The sequence below is a fragment of the Atractosteus spatula genome, chromosome 8, assembly GCF_055471065.1.
Source record: "Atractosteus spatula isolate fAtrSpa1 chromosome 8, fAtrSpa1.hap1, whole genome shotgun sequence".
NCBI lineage: Eukaryota > Metazoa > Chordata > Actinopteri > Semionotiformes > Lepisosteidae > Atractosteus > Atractosteus spatula.
Window position 1 is genome coordinate 59,023,855 of NC_142713.1, and position 15,768 is coordinate 59,039,622.

A 15,768-nucleotide genomic window follows, 5' to 3' on the forward strand; every position below is an offset into this window, starting at 1 on the left:
GCCATATGTTCACGTATATTGGAATTCTTAAATTATATTATTAGATTAATTCTTAAATTAATATTATTAAATGCAAAGATCACTTGAGATCAGTTTGCTACAGCAGGGCTGACAGGGCTCCTTTGTTCAAGTTTGGTGATTAGTGGTGTTTTCTCGTTAAAGAGCAGAGCACAGGTGCCATCAGGGAAATGTGGTGCTAGTGTCTCAGGCAGCGGGCAGGAGGCTCCTGGTTGAAGGGGAAGGTGGTGGATCCCCAGAGCTGGACAGGGGTATTGAACAGGTCAGCGGTAGCGCTGTCTCCCTGGCCATGCTGTGTTTGTCAGGGCGGTGGCCAAGCAGAGGAGTGTCCCCTGCTGAGCACACAGGCACGGGTCACCCCGCTCTCCAGTGGAGCTCACACCTCTTTCTGTGCTTGTTCTCCACAGAAGACTTTCAAAGACGAGGAGCTGCTCCCCCTGCAGCTGGTGCTGAAGAAGCTCGACCTGATTAGCGAGCTTAGAGAGAGGTGGGGGGGCTCGGCTGCAGTCTCACTGAGCTGATTCCTCTGTTCTCCGTTTGTGGGTAGAGAGATGAAACCCACGAGCGTTTGAGAGCAGCCCCTGGCTGACTCGCGAATCACCCACCTGTCCTCCCCGCCTTCTTCCAGGGTGAAGGTTCAGTGCGACTGCAGCTTCCTGTACTGGCATCGCGCCGTCTTCCCCATCTACCTGGACGACGTGTATGACACCGCCGTGGACGCAGCCCGAATACATGTGAGCTTCACCTCCCCTGCAGCTTTAACCACCTCCTGCACTGCAATCTACACCTACTGCAGTCTGCACACTACGCCCCAGCCCTGCCTGCCTGCGCTCTGCTCCCGGCCCCCGTCTTTCCTTCTGCCTGCCTGTGCTCTGCTCCCGGCCCCCGTCTTTCCTTCTGCCTGCCTGTGCTCTGCTCCCGGCCCCCGTCTGTCCTTCTGCCTGCCTGTGCTCTGCTCCCGGCCCCGGTCTGCCCTTCTGCCTGCCTGTGCTCTGCTCCCGGCCCCGGTCTGCCCTTCTGCCTGCCTGTGCTCTGCTCCCGGCCCCCGTCTGCCCTTCTGCCTGCCTGTGCTCTGCTCCCGGCCCCCGTCTGCCCTTCTGCCTGCCTGCGCTCTGCTCCCGGCCCCCGTCTGCCCTTCTGCCTGGCAGTGCTCTGCTCCCGGCCCCCGTCTGCCCTTCTGCCTGCCTGCGCTCTGCTCCCGGCCCCCATCTGTCCTTCTGCCTGCCTGCGCTCTGCTCCCGGCCCTATCTGTCCTTCTGCCTGCCTGTGCTCTGCTCCCGGCCTCGTCTGTCCTTCTGCCTGCCTATTCTCCTGGGTGTGGGGGTGTGGTAAAGACTTCTGTGACTTCAATGCTGGTGAAGCCAAGTCTGATGAAGTCTCACCCTGGGGATCCAGACTGGTCTTCATTATGGACCTTCAGCGCCGTAAGTCACTGGGGTTAGTCCTCTGTGCTCAGTCAACAACCTTGGATTATGTTTTAACTGGAAACAAAGTAGGGAGTCAGTTCAGCACCTCTCAGACAGAATGAAAGCCAAGTGTAGGCGTGTTGCACTGCTCGTGACGAGCTGGAGTGAGACCTGCAGTCAGCTGTCCACGTGCGTTGTCATTCTGCAGTACATGTTCAGCGCCCTCCGGGACTGCGTCCCTGCCATGCTGCACGCGAAACACCTGGCCTGCGCCGAGCAGCTGCTGGAGAGCTACGACCGCGAGATCATGGACGTCCTCAACGAGGTGAGGGAGTCTTGAGCGGAGAGGCTGCAGGCATCGTGACTGAGAGGCGCTGAGGCACCTGGAACTGTGTCCCTTCAAGAGAGTATTATCTTTCCCTTGACAACAAAGACAAGAGAGAAAACTTACTCAGCTTTGATTCTGATATTTAACTCTTATAAACTGTATTTGTGATGTTACTAGTGCGTTTGTCAGTGAGATGAGATTTTATACTGGCAGCCCACTGAAGCTCAGCAGGTGTGAACCTCCTGGGAAAGCTAAGGTTGCTGCTGGAAGTTGTATTAGTGGGACACTATACTGTAAAAAGGCACCGTCCTTCGGATTACACATAAAACCGAGGTCCTGACTCTCTGTGGTCATTAAAAATCCCAGGGCATTTCTCAAAAAGACTAGGGATGTCACTGTGGTGTCCTGGCCAAATTTCCCCCTGGCCTTTCCCAATCCTGGCCTCCTAATAATCCCCATCTCTGAACTGGCTCCATCACTCTGCTCTCCTCCCCACTGAGAGCTAGTGTGTGGTTTTTCTTTTTAACTTTTTATGTGGAGTGTCCAAAAAAGCACTGTATGTGTTTTAAGTATAAAGAATTTTATTATTATTTTTGCATTCATTCATTCAAGTCCTATTCATCAGTGTTTTGTTCTTGCGCTGGGTAATATCCCCGCACGCTGCAGCGGTGGTACACTCAGACCCGAGTCAGGACAGCCTGGCCTGGGCTGACGGCCTCTGTGTCTGCTGCTGTGTCCTGACAGCACCTGCTGGACAAGCTGTGTAAGGAGATCGAGAAGGACCTGCGCCTGTCGGTCCACACTCACCTCAAGCTGGACGACAGGAACCCCTTCAAGGTGGGGATGCAGGACCTGGCCCACTTCTTCTCTCTCAAGCCCATCCGCTTCTTCAACCACTTCATCGACATCAAAGGTAATCCTACCACTGACCACTGACCACAGTCCTGCCTTCTTCCTGCACTGCCCCCTGACCAGTGACCTTACTCCTGTCCCCTCTCACTCCTGCCCCCTGATCAGTGACCTCACTCCTGTCCACTCACCACTGCCCCTGACCAGTGACCTCACTCCTGCCCCCTCTCACCAGTGCCCAGTGCCCACAGTCCTGCCCAGTGACCGCACTCCCTGCACTGCCCAGTGACCAGTGACCGCACTCCTGCCTGTCTAGTTTTGGGGCTCTGATTAGTCGTGGTAAGGACAGAGTGCTTATCTGAACTTCGCTTCAGCTGGGCTCATGCTGACCCAGTCGTGTGTGTGTGTGTGCTTGCAGCCCACGTGACCCACTACCTGGACAAGACATTCTACAACCTGACCACGGTGGCGCTGCACGACTGGGCCACCTACAGCGAGATGAGGAATCTGGCCACCCAGCGCTATGGCCTTGTCATGACGGAGGCTCACCTCCCCAGCCAGACCCTGGAACAGGTGGGAGGGTTGGAGCCCAGGGTTTATCCTGGATCTTGTCCTGGGATGCTGAGATCTGGCCCTGGCTCACTCTCTTTCTGTTTGCACTGTGTGACTGGCAGTTACATGGGAGGGTGTGACACTGTTGTATTAAGTGATTCCTTTTTGTGAGTTATTTGGAATAGATGGAGAAAATTAAAGTGTCAAACTGTAATGTCATGTTTAAAGCAACATCAGATGCACCAGTAGCAGGTGTGTGTGTGTTTCTTCGGGTGTGACAGCTGCGTATGATTCTGGTGTGCGTGTGAGTCAGGTGTGACGGCTGCAGGTCTTTCAGGTGTGACGGCTGTGCATGTTTCAGGTGTGCGCGTGTTTTAGGTGTGACAGCTGCGTGTGTTTCAGGTGTGTGTTTCAGGTGTGACGGCTGTGCATGTGTTTCAGGTGTGAAGGGTGCGTGTATTTCAGGTGTGCGTGTGTTTCAGGTGTGTGTTTCAGGTGTGACGGCTGTGCATGTGTTTCAGGTGTGAAGGGTGCGTGTATTTCAGGTGTGCATGTGTTTCAGGTGTGACGGCTGCGCGTGTTTCAGGTGTGCGTGTGTTTCAGGTGTGGCGGCTGCAGGAGTTTAAGATGTGCGTGTGTTTCACGTGCTTGTGTGGCGGCTGCAGGTGTTTCGGCTGTGCGTGTGTTTCACGTGCTTGTGTGGCGGCTGCAGGTGTTTCAGGTGTGCGTGTGTTTCAGGTGTGACGGCTGCGCGTGTTTCAGGTGTGCGTGTGTTTCAGGTGTGGCGGCTGCAGGAGTTTAAGGTGTGCGTGTGTTTCATGTGCTTGTGTGGCGGCTGCAGGTGTTTCAGGTGTGCGTGTGTTTCAGGTGTGACGGCTGTATGTGTTTTAGGGGCTGGACGTGTTGGAGATCATGAGGAACATCCACGTCTTCGTCTCTCGCTACCTGTACAACCTCAACAACCAGGCAAGTTCCTTCTACCAGCTCTGGGGAATTGGGTGGACATTTTCAGTCCTGAAAGATGGAAAAGCTGATTTCTCAAGTAAATGTTGCGCAGATCTTCGTTGAGAGGACGAGCAATAACAAGCACCTGAACACCATCAACATCCGGCACATTGCCAACTCTATCCGAACCCATGGCACAGGGATCATGAACACTACGGTAAGCACATCCCGAGGGGGGGCAGTGGTGCGGCAGCAGAGTCAGGCGAACCACTCTTTCACGTGCCAGCTGGGGTCCGGGGGTCTAGGGTCTGGGATCCGGGTCAGCCCTGGTATGAATAGCTAGTAACTGCGTCCTGACAAACACCAAGACGAGACGAACGCATCCTCCGTTCCTACAGGGCAGCAGTCGATTTAGAACACGGAGCGTGGCTCCCGAGAGAGTGGATGTTTCAGGATGATGGGGCTTTGCTGCACAGGGGGGAAGTGAGGCTTCCTTCAGCTCCTGGTACAGTGGCAGCTGTTTGTGTGGGCTGGCCCAAAACTCCCATGACCTCAAGCACCTGGTGTCTCAACCCCTTCCCCAGGTGAACTTCACCTACCAGTTCCTGCGAAAGAAGTTCTACATCTTCAGCCAGTTCATGTACGACGAGCACATCAAGTCCAGGCTGATCAAGGACATTCGCTTCTTCAGAGAGACCAAGGACCAGACGGATCAGAAGGTAAGGGGACGGGCGGTGGAGCAGCAGACGCTGTCCTTGTGAAAGAAGCCCCGAGAGGTGGCTGGAGCTCACCTGCGGCGCAGTCTTGTCTGTCCCTGCTCACAGAAAAGACAATACCTTTGATTTCTGTTGAGAAAGGAAACCAAATAAATTGTTTCATGTGAAACATGGTATAGCTTTTGTGCTATTCTGTAAATGAAACCAGTGTTATAGGAAAAGGTAAGGTTTTATTCCCTGCTGAAAAGAAAATAGACACAACGTTTCAGTTGTGGAGTCTTCTTCAGGTGTGAGGGAGAGGCAAATTGTCAGATGATAAAGCTGAAATAGACTTGACAGCCAAAACATGGTCTCTTTTCTTTTCTTTCAGCAGGAAATAAACCTGTTACCTGTTCCTTTGCAGCCTACGCATGCTGATGAAGCTCCCTGCTTGAACTTTTTCATCCAGTGTTATAGTTGCGTTCAATTGGATTAGAAGACATTCCTAAACATTCAGGAAGTATAAATGTGATGGATGAAGAGTGTAGTTGATACCGACTGGGTCGTGGTTCTGGTCCGGAGGAGTCCAGGCTCCAGGTCGTTGTGCTGACCCTGTGGTTCCTGTTGGCAGTACCCCTTTGAGCGAGCGGAGAAGTTTAACCGGGGGATCAGGAAGCTGGGAATCACCCCGGATGGGCAGAGTTACCTGGACCAGTTCAGACTGCTGATCAGCCAGATAGGTAAGGTGCTGATACAGGTGTGCCAGGGCGGTCTGCTGCTGGGAGAGGCGATCGGGTGCTGTGCTCTGGACACCAGGCTCTCATCTGCACCGGCACGCCACTCAGGCTGTTAGTTTGTAGTAATATTAAACAATTTTGTACGAAAGTCCTTTAAAAGTGGCGCGTGTGTTTCTCATCGCCGGGGCGCGTGCCTGCAGTGGTGTCGATCTGCGGTCCACATCAGGGCCCTGTTGTGTCACGTGGTGCTGGATTGACTGCCGGTAACAGAGCTGTCTTCTCACACAGGTAACGCCATGGGCTATGTGCGCATGATCCGCTCAGGAGGGCTGCACTGCTGCAGCAGTGCTATAAGGTACAGCGGCGTCTTCAGCCCCGTTTCATCAGCTGCTGTGCTGCAGGTCACAGGCACCTGGCCTCATTACCGCACCTGTCCACCTCACTGTCTCTCCCCTCATTACCGCACCTGTCCACCTCACTGTCCACCTCACTGTCTCTCCCCTCATTACCGCACCTGTCCACCTCACTGTCCACCTCACTGTCTCTCCCCTCATTACCGCACCTGTCCACCTCACTGTCTCTCCCCTCATTACCGCACCTGTCCACCTCACTGTCCACCTCACTGTCTCTCCCCTCATTACCGCACCTGTCCACCTCACTGTCCACCTCACTGTCTCTCCCCTCATTACCGCACCTGTCCACCTCACTGTCCACCTCACTGTCCACCTCACTGTCTCTCCCCTCATTACCGCACCTGTCCACCTCACTGTCCACCTCACTGTCTCTCCCCTCATTACCGCACCTGTCCACCTCACTGTCTCTCCCCTCATTACCGCACCTGTCCACCTCACTGTCTCTCCCCTCATTACTGCACCTGTCCACCTCACTGTCCACCTCACTGTCTCTCCCCTCATTACCGCACCTGTCCACCTCACTGTCCACCTCACTGTCTCTCCCCTCATTACCGCACCTGTCCACCTCACTGTCCACCTCACTGTCTCTCCCCTTATTACCGCACCTGTCCACCTCACTGTCTCTCCCCTCATTACCGCACCTGTCCACCTCACTGTCTCTCCCCTCATTACCGCACCTGTCCACCTCACTGTCTCTCCCCTCATTACCACACCTGTCCACCTCACTGTCCACCTCACTGTCTCTCCCCTCATTACCACACCTGTCCACCTCACTGTCTCTCCCCTCATTACCGCACCTGTCCACCTCACTGTCCACCTCACTGTCTCTCCCCTCATTACCGCACCTGTCCACCTCACTGTCCACCTCACTGTCTCTCCCCTCATTACCGGACCTGTCCACCTCACTGTCTCTCCCCTCATTACTGCACCTGTCCACCTCACTGTCTCTCCCCTCATTACCACACCTGTCCACCTCACTGTCCACCTCACTGTCTCTCCCCTCATTACCACACCTGTCCACCTCACTGTCCACCTCACTGTCTCTCCCCTCATTACCGCACCTGTCCACCTCACTGTCTCTCCCCTCATTACCGCACCTGTCCACCTCACTGTCCACCTCACTGTCTCTCCCCTCATTACCGCACCTGTCCACCTCACTGTCTCTCCCCTCATTACCGCACCTGTCCACCTCACTGTCCACCTCACTGTCTCTCCCCTCATTACCGCACCTGTCCACCTCACTGTCTCTCCCCTCATTACCGCACCTGTCCACCTCACTGTCCACCTCACTGTCTCTCCCCTCATTACCGCACCTGTCCACCTCACTGTCTCTCCCCTCATTACCGCACCTGTCCACCTCACTGTCCACCTCACTGTCTCTCCCCTCATTACCGCACCTGTCCACCTCACTGTCTCTCCCCTCATTACCGCACCTGTCCACCTCACTGTCCACCTCACTGTCTCTCCCCTCATTACCGCACCTGTCCACCTCACTGTCCACCTCACTGTCTCTCCCCTCATTACCGCACCTGTCCACCTCACTGTCTCTCCCCTCATTACCGCACCTGTCCACCTCACTGTCCACCTCACTGTCTCTCCCCTTATTACCGCACCTGTCCACCTCACTGTCTCTCCCCTCATTACCGCACCTGTCCACCTCACTGTCTCTCCCCTCATTACCGCACCTGTCCACCTCACTGTCCACCTCACTGTCTCTCCCCTCATTACCGCACCTGTCCACCTCACTGTCCACCTCACTGTCTCTCCCCTCATTACCGCACCTGTCCACCTCACTGTCTCTCCCCTCATTACCGCACCTGTCCACCTCACTGTCCACCTCACTGTCTCTCCCCTCATTACCGCACCTGTCCACCTCACTGATGATGTGATGGTTTTTGAAAGGCGTTCAGTGGTGTTTGTGAGGATTGGGCTATTCTGGGAGAGACAATCCCTCTTTCCCTGCTGGTCTCCCGGACTCGTTCAGACTCGGGGGTGTGATATTTAGTGACTGAGGAAGCCTCATGTCCTCGTGTGCTCGGCAGGTTTGTCCCGGACCTGGAAGACATTGTGAACTTTGAGGAGCTGGTGAAGGAAGAGGGGCTGTCGGAGGAGACCCAGAAGTCCGCCAGGTAGCGAGGAGACCGCGCCGCCGGTGCCGTGCCTCCCTGCCCGCGACACGGCTCTGACCCGCGCGCGTCTGTCTTCCCAGGCAGCTGGACTCGGTGCTCGGAGACCTGACCAGCAATTCGGCCGAGGGGACGGAGTACTTCAAGATGCTGGTGGACGTCTTCGCGCCGGAGTTCCGCAGCACGAAGAACATGCACCTGCGCAACTTCTACATGATCGTGCCTCCGCTGGTACGGGCAGGGCTGCTCAGCGCTCATTGAACCCGCCCTGTTCAAGCACAGCGCTGAAGCCAGTTAAGAGTTCAGTCACTGTAGATGTGAGAGCCATTGTATGAAAGATAAACAGTTAGTTCAGGTGAAATGTTTTAATGGGTAATGTTATTTAGTAATTTATGAAGACGTCATGACAGTATAAATGACAGTCAGGGCCACAGTCTGACGTGTCCGGTGCTCGGAGGATCGGCGTGCTCGTCCGAGAAGGCTGTAGCGCGTCGGTGTCTTTCCTGCTCGGCTGTTGGCTGGAGAAGCAGGGCGAGTCGTGGGAGATGACATGAACTGCTGCCGCCTCCCCTCTCTTGCAGGCGGTGAACTTTGCAGAACATTCCATCAGCTGCAAGGAGAAGCTGAACAAGAAGAACAAAGTGGGGGCGGCCTTCACAGACGACGGCTTCGCCATGGGTGAGGGGGGGGGTTGCTCCGCTGCGGGGAGGCTGCGCTCTGAATTCGGTGTGTCAAACCCAGCTCCCAGCAAGTGGAGCTTGAAGAAAAGGACTCCTAAGGCAGAGGGCTAGAGTTACACTGTTCCTGGCGTTGCGGATCTCGTCGTGTTGCTGGAGGGCCGTGATGGTTCTGTCTACGTCCGCTGGTCCTCCACTGCCGTCCTGTTGATTTTGGCACCACGCAGCTGTGGGATAGTCTGAGCTTTCAGGCCCCCCCGTAGTGACGGCGCTCCCCTGTGTGTGTGTGTGCTGCGCAGGTGTGGCCTACATCCTGAAGCTGCTGGATCAGTACCAGGAGTTCGACTCGCTGCACTGGTTCCAGGCGGTGCGCGAGAAGTACCTGAGGGAGATGAACGCTGTAGTCAAGGAGCAGCACGTCCAGGCCACCAGCCAAGACGAGAAGCTGATGCAGACCATGAACCTGACGCAGAAGCGGCTGGACGTGTACCTGCAGGTAACGGGACCGGCCCGCTCCAGGCCACGGGCCGGCGGCTCTGATCTCGGGGACCAAACAGAATTCCCAATCCAGTGCCGCAGTATCGTGACAGTCACAGGGGACGCTGGGCAGTGGGAGGAGCTGTCCTGCAGGGGTCCCTGGGTGGGGGAGGGAACGAGCCCCCCTCCTACTGGCCGTCGGAGGATGCAGAGAATATGTGACTGTACAGTAGAGTCCCGGTTATCCGACCTAAACGGGGACCGATAGTACGTCGGATAATCGAAAACGTCGGATCGTGCGGAAACTGGGTAGACAAATCATAGATTAATGGAAGTGCAGTAGAAGTATGAAATCTGGTCTGTTAATCTACTGTCATACTAAAATAACAGAGTACAGAACTATTGTTAGTTAGTGTTTAAAAAACCGAGAGCTTGGAATCTGTTTCCCAGATGTGCTTCTCTTTCTTGCGGTCCTTCCTGGTCTCGCCAGTGTCTTCGTGACGTGACGTCGGTAGCAGTCGCCTCGGCTCGTGCCTCTTCGAGAGCCTGGACCCCCTTGATCCCGACTGAAAGAACTACTTTCTTTCTCTTCTCACTGATCATGCTTCTAGAATACAGCTGTAGTAAGGGGAAATCCAACAGGAAAGATGAGACGCAATCACTGTATGTGCGGGACGAAAATAGACCACGGGCGCAAACGAGCTAGCGCAGCTACAGTACGTCAGTGGCGGTATGTGACGCACTGAGAGACAGAGCAGCGTGGGATTGGGCAAAATTTCGCGCCCTCGCCAAGTGCTGTAGCGGCTGCACCCTCTTCTTAGCTATGCGCAGACACGGCAGGCTGGGGACGGCCCGGTGAGGGCCCTACAGTATTGAGCATGCGCACAGTACAGTAGCTAGCGTGTTGACTGGCTTTGTCGGATCAAACTAAATGTCGGATAATCGAGACTCTACTGTATATGAATGCAAGTACTGTTATTGCAGGAGTTCGAGTTGCTGTACTTCTCTCTGAGCAGCGCCAGGATTTTCTTCCGTGCTGACAAAACAGCTGCAGAGGAGAACCTGGAGAAGAAGGACAAAGGTGAGTCCAGCACAGTCTGTCCCAGAGCTCTGGGCACAGCGGTGTCCCCTGGTGGAGGTGCAGCGAGTGAGCAGGCTAACAGCACTAGAAAGATGGAAGCTCCTCCAGCTCTAGGCTGAGCACAGTGTACTTGAACCCGAATCCAGGACTGGGGGTACTCCTGCACACTCCACACACAACACTGTCGCAGCAGAGAGCTGCACACCACCCACACACACCACTGTCGCAGCAGAGAGAGCTGCACACCACACCACACACACCACTGTCGCAGCAGAGAGAGCTGCACACCACACCACACACACCACTGTCACAACAGAGAGAGCTGCACACCCCCACACACACCACTGTCGCAGCAGAGAGAGCTGCACACCACACACACACACACCACTGTCGCAGAAGAGAGAGCTGCACACCACACCACACACACCACTGTCGCAGCAGAGAGAGCTGCACACCCCCACACACACCACTGTCGCAGCAGAGAGAGCTGCACACCCCCACACACACCACTGTCGCAGCAGAGAGAGCTGCACACCACACCACACACACCACTGTCGCAGCAGAGAGAGCTGCACACCACACCACACACACCACTGTCACAACAGAGAGAGCTGCACACCACACACACACGCCACTGTCGCAGCAGAGAGAGCTGCACACCCCCACACACACCACTGTCGCAGCAGAGAGAGCTGCACACCACACCACACACACCACTGTCGCAGCAGAGAGAGCTGCACACCACACCACACACACCACTGTCGCAGCAGAGAGAGCTGCACACCACACCACACACACCACTGTCGCAGCAGAGAGAGCTGCACACCACACCACACACACCACTGTCGCGGCAGAGAGAGCTGTACACCACACACACCAATGTCGCAGCAGAGAGAGCTGCACACCACACACACACACACCACTGTCGCAGAAGAGAGAGCTGCACACCACACCACACACACCACTGTCACAGCAGAGAGAGCTGCACACCCCCACACACACCACTGTCGCAGCAGAGAGAGCTGCACACCACACCACACACACCACTGTCGCAGCAGAGAGAGCTGCACACCACACCACACACACCACTGTCGCGGCAGAGAGAGCTGCACACCACACACACCAATGTCGCAGCAGAGAGAGCTGAACACCACACACACACACCAATGTCGCAGCAGAGAGAGCTGAACACCACACACACACACACACCACTGTCACAACAGAGAGAGCTGCACACCACACACACACACCACTGTCACAACAGAGAGAGCTGCACACCACACACACACCACTGTCGTAGCAGAGAGAGCTGCACACCACACACACACACACCACTGTCACAACAGAGAGAGCTGCACACCACACACACACGCCACTGTCGCAGCAGAGAGAGCTGCACACCACCCACACACGCCACTGTCGCACCAGAGAGAGCTGCACACCCCCACACACGCCACTGTCGCAGCAGAGAGAGCTGCACACCACACCACACACGCCACTGTCGCAGCAGAGAGAGCTGCACACCCCCACACACACCACTGTCGCAGCAGAGAGAGCTGCACACCACACAAACACACCACTGTCACAACAGAGAGAGCTGCACACCACACACACACGCCACTGTCGCAGCAGAGAGAGCTGCACACCACACACACACGCCATTGTCGCAGCAGAGAGAGCTGCACACACCACACACACACGCCATTGTCGCAGCAGAGAGAGCTGCACACACCACACACACACGCCATTGTCGCAGCAGAGAGAGCTGCACACACCACACACACACACCATTGTCGCAGCAGAGAGAGCTGCACACACCACACACACATACACACACACCACTGTCGCAGCAAAGAGAGAGCTGCACACCCCACACACACACACACACCACTGTCGCAGCAGAGAGAGCTGCACACCACACACACACACACCACTGTCGCACCAGAGAGCGCAGATTGTAAGGACGAATTCTGGAAAGAGAAAAACCACAAAGTTTTGACTGAGAGAAGCTTAGGAGCAGGACTTGTTACCTCTCTTTTCTCAGCGAGGGTTGGGCTGTCAGAGGCAGCCGCGTGGCAACGCTAACTCGTGTGTGTCTGTCTCAGATGAAGGCTCCAAGGCAGCAAACGGCGAATCCTCCGGCGGCTCTTCGTCCGCTAACCCTGCCATGAAGTGACACTGGCGGCCTGGGCAGCAGGCCGAACACAGAACCGGAACTGGACTGCACGACAGAACCGAGCCGAGCCGCTGCTCACACACCAGCTCGCCTGGGAGGAGAGGCTGAGTAAGGGCAGCTGTTGTGTGGCGTCTCTGTGGAGGGAGTGGAGGGGTGTTGGCCATCAGGTGCTAAGAACAAGAGGATCTGGAGGTCAACAAGCTGACAGGAAGAGGGTTCCCAGAAGCCACTGCTGCACCCTCCCCGTGTCCCAGCCGGGGGAGCTGTGACCCAGCAGAACGTGCAGAATTGTGGGTAACATCTCCACACTGCCCCCTGCTTCCTGCTGCATGTAACTGTACATCACCTCCTTCCAGTAATGCTCCCAAATTTCCCCTCTGCAAACACAACAGTTCTGACTTTCCTTCTGCTTTTAATAAATCATGAGTTGCTCTTGTGCTTTTCCTCCACGTTTTACTTTAATTGTTCTGTTTTGACAGGGAGGCCACAAAGGCTGCTCAATCTAGCGTTTCGATTCTGGTTCTGCAGTTTTGTCTGTCTGTGATACAGACACGTGGATAGATTGTTTTGAATGAAGCCTGTTGATCTAGTTGAGTTTGTACGTAGCACTGAACAAGCTGAGAGGCTGTTCTTACTCCCAGCAGGACAGAAGACAGGACTGTTGTAGCTAATTCACCACACTGACACTGTTAGTAAATGCGCTTACGCAGTTTTCCAAGGATATAGAAAAGAAGACATTCCTCACGGAGTGCTTAGAGAGTTCGTTTGAACGACGGCTTCTCAAAGCCTTCCCTTGAACAAGTTCCCAGTCCTGGATCCCTACATCAGCCAGTGTTTGATCCACCTGAGCCCTCAGTTACATACTAGAGCCTTAATAGGCCCAGTATTGGGCTTAATTTGAGCTCTTTGTTTTCAGTTCCTAAAGATGCGGGAGCGTGCCTTTTTAAATCTTTTGTTTCACGAGTAGCTTAAGATCTCCAACCTAGAAAAAAAGTAGAAAAACTTGGTTCCATCCCAAAAATGTGATGGTTCAGTTAGGGACTTGTGGAAGTAAAGACCCCACAGAAGTGGGGATCCCCATTGCCAGTGTCATTCAGAAGATGCGGTTCACAATGCCCAGATCACCACACTCTGACACAACCTCCTGTACCTTCATCAACACAAAAACCAAGTCCTCTGAAAACACAGCCTGTTAGTTCCCAGGACCAAGTCAGAAAATGCCGTGTGAACCCATGTGCAACCTTTTCAGTCATGACATGTCCGTGTGTTTCGAAGGTAGTCTACAGTAGAGCGTCTGGAGGTCCTGGCAGCATTATTATGGTCTCTGGTCCTCGGTTTCTACAAGAGAGAGACGTGATGTCTTCTCCTGTCGGGCATCTGTCCAGTGCTGGGTATTTAAAAATGCCAAGTTCCTTCAGTCTTCCATTGAAGCTGCCTTTTCAGTACTGCTAGAGGCCTGGGAGAGCTCTTCATTGGTCGGTCCACTAGCTTGTGATCTGGAACAGGTGGAGCTCCGCAGGTGTTTCTGCCATTGTTATCGTACATTAGGTTGAGTTAGGAGTCAGAAGTAAGGCAGCGAGGTTGAGAGAGCCCGAATGTTAAACTGACAGCATGTTTGACTCTTCGGGATCATGAAGATCTTAAACTGTCTAATTTTATTTAAACGCAAATGGGTATAAAATAACTTCTGAGACCTGGAAGATCTGGACTGAAGTGCAAGGCTGTGGATGTTAGAAGGCACAGTTCAGGAACACGAAGGATAAACAAGGGGATTGGGGTCCATTGCACTTATTTAGTTACTAGTAGCTCTTGGATCCAAAGATCTCGCTCATCTGTTTCTCGAAATTATCCAGATGATCATATCTAGGAACACACATGGCTGGGAAGTTTGTTCCAGACTCCCACAACCCTTTGTGTAAAGAAGTGCCTGTTTTTCCATTTCAGCTTTTGTGTTCTGCAGAATTAATTTTGGATTCTGTCCTGCAAGTAGGGCACTTAACTCTAATGTTTTGAATTATGTTCTTTAGCTTAACACACTTGTTATACTAAACTAACCTCACACTTAATATCTGTGAGGAAGCCTGAGAAAGTAGACCTTGTTTTTTATGGGTTTTTTGTATAAAGTGAAACCCATTTTAGCACCAACGTTCTTGTTGATTTTGTTTTAAATCATGCACATTTAATGACCAAATAGAAAATAATTAAGATAATCTAGGAAATGTATTCCAGAGAGCTCCCAACATGGTTTGTACCTTTCTTGTGTGTTTCCTGACAGCCTGCAACCTAGGAAAGCTCATCAATTATAATTTACACTGACTTTCATATTGCTTTGTGTGCTTGCTATTGTCCTCTACAGTGCAGACCTTAGATTTGTACCAGTTAACACTGCTGGGCATTTTACTGGCGCAGTCCGAGTGAAGTGCTTTGCTCGAGTGCAGAACAGCTGTGTGCCAACCAGGATTTGAACCCCTCAACTTCTCCTTACTAATAATCACTACTTCCTTTATATTTTAGTAATACTAATTCTACAACTAAAATTCTATTTTATTTAAACCAATTCTACAATCTTACAGTTCAAAACCCCACCGTCTCTTGTGGGGGGAAAAAAAAACAACCTTTAAGACAATAGATTAAAGCAATTGTGTTACAAATCCAGAGAGGCGATTCTGCCCTCCGATTCTGTAGTCTCTGCCACCATCGGTCTGAATGTCTTAAAGTACGTGATGATCAGGACAAAAAATATTAGAATCTTCAGTACTGACATTTTTGTATCTGCAGGGAGAAAGAATGATTTCACCACCATGTGGGGTCATTTTACCAGTTTACATCTTGTGTACATTCCTGGTTTTACCCTTCTTTTATAAACTGCCTTTATGTAAATGTAATATATGCCTAAGCACAGAGTCATTAATGTGATGTACATGGATATGAATAAAAACATTTTTTTTAAAAGTCATCTGTAGTGTGGAGTCTCATGTCTGTCCCATATAGTCTGATACCTAAGCCAATGATCATGGGCCTCATTGGTTAGGGGTGGTCTCTGACCCAAACCTGGAAGCACAGAGAGAAAAGCAGGACTGTACACGGGGTAGGATGCCAGTCCACTGCAGGCACCAAGGCAGGGCACAACAGAGGTTCGACACCAGTCCACTGCAGGTAGCAAAACAGAGCACTACACAGGTAGGACGCCAGTTCACTGCAGGGAGCAAGATAGGGCACTACACAAGTAGGAGGCCAGTCCACTGTAGGGGCAAGACACAGCCCTACACAGGTAGGACGCCAGTCCAC

General features: G+C 53.3%; 1 protein-coding gene across 2 annotated transcripts in view; it reads left to right on the top strand.

The window, feature by feature from the left end:
- Window positions 1-15,437, top strand: part of washc4 (WASH complex subunit 4) — a 31,208-nt gene extending 15,771 nt beyond the window's left edge. The window contains exons 18-33 of one of the 2 annotated variants that reach the window (XM_088923719.1): window positions 426-505; window positions 647-752; window positions 1,633-1,749; window positions 2,497-2,665; window positions 3,020-3,174; window positions 4,045-4,119; window positions 4,211-4,315; window positions 4,683-4,817; window positions 5,425-5,533; window positions 5,819-5,885; window positions 7,986-8,072; window positions 8,153-8,300; window positions 8,651-8,747; window positions 9,046-9,242; window positions 10,208-10,304; window positions 12,410-15,437. In XM_088923719.1, coding sequence (XP_088779845.1) covers window positions 426-505; window positions 647-752; window positions 1,633-1,749; window positions 2,497-2,665; window positions 3,020-3,174; window positions 4,045-4,119; window positions 4,211-4,315; window positions 4,683-4,817; window positions 5,425-5,533; window positions 5,819-5,885; window positions 7,986-8,072; window positions 8,153-8,300; window positions 8,651-8,747; window positions 9,046-9,242; window positions 10,208-10,304; window positions 12,410-12,480 — 1,815 coding nt within the window. In that variant the 3' untranslated portion in view covers window positions 12,481-15,437. Of the gene's footprint in view, window positions 1-425; window positions 506-646; window positions 753-1,632; window positions 1,750-2,496; window positions 2,666-3,019; window positions 3,175-4,044; window positions 4,120-4,210; window positions 4,316-4,682; window positions 4,818-5,424; window positions 5,534-5,818; window positions 5,886-7,985; window positions 8,073-8,152; window positions 8,301-8,650; window positions 8,748-9,045; window positions 9,243-10,207; window positions 10,305-12,409 lie in introns of those variants that run through there. The other variant, XR_016091480.1, reaches the window with a different exon arrangement.
- Window positions 15,438-15,768: the final 331 nt, after the last annotated feature.